The sequence below is a fragment of the Odocoileus virginianus genome, chromosome X (assembly GCF_023699985.2).
Source record: "Odocoileus virginianus isolate 20LAN1187 ecotype Illinois chromosome X, Ovbor_1.2, whole genome shotgun sequence".
Lineage (NCBI taxonomy): Eukaryota > Metazoa > Chordata > Mammalia > Artiodactyla > Cervidae > Odocoileus > Odocoileus virginianus.
In genome coordinates this window covers 14,264,256-14,270,255 of record NC_069708.1, presented here as the reverse complement: position 1 = coordinate 14,270,255, position 6,000 = coordinate 14,264,256, and the positions used below count along the sequence as shown (strand labels likewise).

The window sequence follows — 6,000 nt, the reverse complement described above, 5'->3', positions numbered from 1 at the left end:
TCTCTGAACTTGTTTTCTCAACTTTTTGTACCATTTGTAGCATGCTTCCTCTGAAAGTAACAGGAAACCCAACTCAAAATGGATTAAGAAAGTAAGGAAATTCATTGACTTATATGATGGGAAAGGGCCTAGAGTTGGCTAAACAAGAGATTAATGTCATTGATGACATCTCTATGCTGCTGCCCCTCAGTTCCACCTTTATCTTAGGTCTGACTAGCCTTCTGGGTACAAGATGTCTGCTGGCAACAACTGAGGGTGTCCACTTCTTTATTCAAGCCAGTGTGATGGTTGGGAAACGGGGTGGGGAGAAATAGAGTGCTTCACATCCATAGTGAGGGGAAGATCCTGAGTTTTGTGCTGGTTGGAAGACCTTGAACCATTCAAGGCCAGTGACCAGGAAATGCCAAGTTAGATCAATCATGGTGGCACCCCCTCATGTCTAAAGATGACAGAGTGGGACTGGCTGACCTCTAGGGCACTTTCCAAATCTAAACCCATTGTGATTCCATGAGCAGACTGCAAACCTATCTCTGTGGTCATCTTTTTTATTCAACTTTATTTCTTTTATTATTGTCCTTTTCTACCTCTGAGCATAGGTCCCTGTGGAAGATAACAAACCCCCAAATGAAGTCGACAAGCCTTGGCATAGCTCAGACTTAGACTGAGGAAAGGAAGTGAAACTGACAAGATGAGGGTTGCTGTAAACTTCAGGGCAGAAAGGAGTAACATCTTAATCATCAGGTACCAGGTGGACATGCCAATTTGGAGTGAGTGACTTGGAAGTGTGGAACCCTCAATGGAGGCAATGTTTTCCAAGTTCTAATGCTCCCTTCTCTAGAGAATGCTCACGCTCTTTGGAAAAGGAGGAAAATCTCTCATAATTACATTTTCCCTCTGGTTTGCATTTAAAAAAAAATAAAAGTCTAGTACTCAAATCTGTAACACTGGCAAATCTCTCAGGCTCTTAAGGGAGTGGTTAAGGTTTTGTAGAAAACGTTTCTGAAGAGAAAATAGGCAGTGGGTCTCCACCCTCTCACACACTTTAGTAAATACTATCTTTTTCTTTCTTTCTTTTTTAACTACCGCACTGAGAATTTTACCAGATGATTTCTCAAAGCTGACTTATGAACTAATTGGGCACTTCTGCTGTGCAGAGGAACAAAGACTTTTTTTATTGGTCCTCAGCTGAGGCATATACCTGTCTGATGGCGTTGGCTCATTCCGCACATGCTCAGTTGAACAGAAATCTTCATATTGAATACAACCTAACACAACGGCAACACCCATAACCTCACTCCCTGGCTGACCCTGTACATCCACTCCCTCTAGTTGCATTTTTATACTGACATGCCTAACATTTGTAGAAAGTAAAAGGAGCAGAGTAGGTACTGGGGACTTGGCGGGGGGGGGGGGGGGGGGGGGGGGGGTTGCAATATACAAAGGAATTTAAAGTCCCTGCCTTCCTGACCTCTCTCGGGACTGTCTCTATTCAGAACAGGCACTGGATAGATATTTGAGTTTGGGGCAGAATGCAGGATAAGCTGTCTCTATAAATTACCATTTGCTGTTGCACGCCTTCCTGGACAGTTTTTGTTTGGTCTTTTTCTTGTAGGTGGACAACACTTCTTCCACAGCCCTCGTTTTTATTAAGGAATGACAGTGGCACTAAAAGCATCCCCCGCCTAGCACGATCTGAAGTGAGAACCTCGCCACCTCTGTTCTTGCTTTCCCATTCATTAGGACCCTTTCCGAGCCTCCTTCTCCAGCAAAAACCGGGAAAGGCTTCGAGTGGTTACAAAAGGAGGGAGCGGCCGGCTTCCGAGCCTCACGCCTCAGAGAGCCAAGAACGTGCAGATCTTTTGTCCCCGACCCCTTCCGCGGCTTGGTCGCGGGGGTGACGACCCCGCCCCACCCCCGCCTAAGCAGATGCCGCCCCGGCGCCCTAGTCCCCCGCCCCTTGTAGATTCCCGGCGCCCGCCGGTTTGCCGTGACGTGGCCCCGCGGCGCGCGCATGCGTCGCTGTGCCTGGTCGCTTTCCCTGGGCCACCGCCTCCCGACGGGCTGGAGTGGGCGGGGCCTGTGGTTCGGGAAGCCGCGCGGACGGAGCGGGAGGAGCGCGTGTGTGCTCTAGGCCGGTGCGCGGGGCTCGCGAGCTGGTCGGCGGCCGAGGCGGAGGAGGAGCTGAAGGCGGCGGTCGTGGCTCCCGCCCGCACGGAGAGCCAGTCCCACGAAGCCCCCCTCCCACTCCCAGGCGGGCGGGCGGCGGCGGCGGCGGGAGGAGGAGAAGAAGGAGGGAGCGTCTCTGCCGCCGCCTCCTGGTCCCCAACGCCGATCTGCCGCCGCCACCTCCCTCCGCGGCGATCCTCCCTCCACGGTCCTCCCCCCCTGTAGTCCGAGCTGCCCCGCGCCGAGCCGGAGCCAGCCTCGACAGAGGGAACGGTCGCGGCCTCGCGGCCCGCGCGGGCTGACGAGAGGAGAGCGAGGCACCGCGCGATCCCCGAGGATCCGCACGCCGGGCAGCGCGGCCCGAGCAGCGCGAGGAGCAGCGGGCGGGCGGGCGGCGCCGGGCCCGGGCCGCCCTCGCTCCTGCGCCCCGGCCCCGCCGCCCGCGCCGGGGCGGTCGCCAGCTGAGGAAGGCGCCGCAGTCTCCGGGCCTCGCCGCCCCGCTCGAGTGTCCTCGGCACCGAGGGCTCGCGGGTCCTGAGGGGAGGAGGCGAGTCAGGGGCCGGGCAGTGAGCTCTTTGGCGCCCCCACCCCCCGTTTTCGGAGCCCTCCACGCTGCGGCCACTGTCCCCTCCGGACCATGGCCGACGACGACGTGCTATTCGAGGATGTGTACGAGCTGTGCGAGGTGATCGGCAAGTGAGTCTCCACGCGGGGGAGCGGGAGTGTGGGAAAATGCATTTAGTGATGCCCGGGTCCTTCCGCACCCGCACCCACCCGGGTCTGCCCCCTGCCCTTCCTCCCCTCCGCCTCCCCTGTCCTCCTCACCCGGGAGTATTTATAGACGTGTACCTGGACCTCCAGCCGGGCGGGAGTCTGGGGGCTTCTCGGTAATCCGTGGAGGCCGATGAGCCGAGGTCGGCCCCCTTTATGAGGCGTGGGGCCGGCTGAAATCTGCTGTCTGCATTTTATCTGACGGTTGCACAGGGACGTGGCGGAACCGATTTTATAGTTGCTTCCTGGGAACAGTTGGGCTTATTGTTACCTTGCATGTACCACAGACCATTAAAGAAAAGAGCAGCTTGCATTTCATTGCTTCCGTGGAGAGACAGAGAAAGAACGTCCAGGATCTTAAATTGTGGGGTGTGTGTCTATTGTGCATGGTATTAGATACATGCCTTTGTGTTCACCCCATGCCCGGATTGGAGGGGGTCATTTAAGATGGGGTGCGTTCGGTTTCAGCAAATTCTTCACCTGGTGTAGACCAACGTGGAAAGAGTTGGGGGTTCCGAATTTTTAATGCCTCGTTATGCAATGACTGTTAAATCAGTGTTCGAGGCTTCCCTCGACTGTTGGGATGGTGGTTAGCGTGGTAGCGCCGTCTGCTTTGAGTCACCGGGCTGGTCCAGAATATAGAACTGACAGTCCAAATGCTCATCCTTTCATCTGTGTTGTATAATTACACTAGGGAAAAGCAGGGAATCAGATTAATCACAGGGCTGATTGAGAATTAAATCTGCAGTTCTTCATCTAATTGTCCATTCCTTAAATCTGTTTTGAATAGTTTCCTTTTCATTCTTGTCAAACAGTATTCCAAGTGCACAATCCTGCTAATTTGCTTGTGAGGGAAATGCTGGCGATCTGAAGTTGATTTCCTAGTTCAGCGTGTATTCTGTGGCTTTAGAAGTTGAGGAGATAAAATTGAAGAGAAATTTTTTGCCTAGTTTTTAAGGATTGGTAGATAGCTACCGTTGAAATATTTTACCTCTTTTTGGAAGTGGTGCTTTATTGTCTATTTTAAGGTCCGCAGTTGGGAAATGAAACCAAGACCTTAGAGCAGTTGGCTCAATCTCTTTTTTTTAAGTTGTCTGCAGTACTGGATTTCAATTTTTATAAGTGTGGATAACTCACTAATTTCCTTCCATGTTGAGGTATTACAGTGTTGCCTCACATGGTGAGATTGTGGGTAGAGCTTGCTACATACTTTCCTCGGATACAATTGATACGAGGACATGTTACTCTTTGCCCCTATTGTTAACATGACTAGCTTGTCTACTGGAAGAACCGTATCCAAATGTGCTCTGTTAAGGTGGTTGTGGAAGTGCTCTAGAGCAGAGCAGTCCGCACAGTATATTATGTGAGCCCCACATGTAATTTTATATATGTAAAATTTGCATATGTAAATTTTCTAATAGCCACATTAAAAAGATTAAAAGCAAGTAGGTGCAATTAATTTTCACAAAATATTTTCTCTTACCCAATAGATCCAGACTATATCACATCAACATGTCATCAGTATAGAAATCATTAGTGAGCTATTTTACATCTTTTCTTTCATAATCTTCAAATCCAGTATGTATTTTACACTAACCATACATCTCCGTTCTGACACTAAGCTGAATTTTCATCAGACATACTTGTTCTGTATTTAGGTTTCATAAAATTTGCATTTGCAAAAGTAGATTCACATACCCAAGTTGTTGCAAACATACCTAAAAGTTTTCTAATAACTGAATTATCTGTTTCTAAATTTAATGTAAATTAATTACAAACAAATATAATTCAAAATTCAGCTCCTCATTTGGATTAGCCACATTTCAAGTGCTTGTAGCCATATGTGAATAGCAGTTCTAGAGAGACAAATATGTCAAAAAAAATCTTGGTTTCTTCATTCTTGGCATCCAATGAAGGTAAATAAGGTGTTTCCCAAAAGCCCCCAAATGATTGCGTGGGGGCGGGGGTGCCAAGGGGAATGATGTTTGTTGTGTCTTAGTTATATTTGATTCAAATGAGCCAGCAGAGTCATAATTGGAAAGTGTGAGATTAAAATGTTAGTTCTATTGTGATGGAATATAGGCATCATTGAATCAATGTTAGTAGCTAGTTCTGATTCCTTGAGATCTGAAAGAGTGATGATGTGATCTCTGGATATTGAAAAGAAAAGTGGTCAGTATCACATTAGCACAATCAGTATTCTGCTGACTTATAATTGATAGAATATCTTCAGTAAACGCCTCTAGGAGAAAGAGATTCATCTCCTCTGTTACTTCAGAGCTGCACGAGGAGGGGGAACAAGCTAATTTTGAGGTGATAGGTCCTCTGTGGCTACCTTAACTACTGTGAATGTGAAGCCTACAAAGCCTGACTTGGTCAGTGCTGATTATGATATGTCGTTCCATGAAATAATGCATTCAAGGTAGGCTTTGTGGCAGAGAATGTAATGATAGTGTTCCTCACCCTGTGTAAAGGTTGGAGGGTTTTCTCCGGTAAATTGTCTCAGCATATATTGATCTGAAAATTGAAATTCACTTGAGATTTTCTTGCAGGGTCTCTGACAGCAGGCATTTAAACTCAGAATTTGTTCAACTCTGGATTTAAACAGAAAGCCCTTGAAGACATTCACTTTGCACAGAAAACCTTGTTGATTGCTATCCAAGTTCTCTGGAATTGTGCTTCTTCTTTTATAACTAAATTAGCATCACAAGTTGTGTTTGACCCCTAGGGGTTAACGGGTTTAAATTTTCACTGAAGTGCTTTAAAATGGATTTCACCTTTTTACCCATCTGTTGACTACCCACTCAACTCCCCTGCCTCACTACTTATCTGCTCACTCACCCACCCATTATTTTACTGGGAATCAGTTGTCTGATTCATTATGAATATTGGGAGAATGCCCTTCCTTTTTTTTAAGATTTAAACTCTTTCCCCCTGTGTTTCTTATTTTTGAAAGTCTTGCAAGTGGTCCTTGAATGCCTATTGTTTCCATGACATTTTCCCATGTAACATCTTTCAAGTGACTGAAACAAATGTCCAATGCTGTCATTGTCCCAAAACTTC

General features: G+C 47.9%; 1 protein-coding gene across 16 annotated transcripts in view; it reads left to right on the top strand.

The window, feature by feature from the left end:
* Positions 1–2,066: 2,066 nt before the first annotated feature.
* The window catches only part of CASK (calcium/calmodulin dependent serine protein kinase), a 378,632-nt gene continuing 374,698 nt past the window's right edge, over positions 2,067–6,000 (top strand). For all 16 annotated transcript variants that reach the window (XM_070461881.1, XM_070461880.1, XM_070461877.1 and 13 more), the window contains exon 1: positions 2,067–2,862. In XM_070461881.1, the coding sequence (XP_070317982.1) occupies positions 2,804–2,862 (59 nt within the window). In that variant the 5' untranslated portion in view covers positions 2,067–2,803. The remainder of the gene's footprint in view (positions 2,863–6,000) is intronic.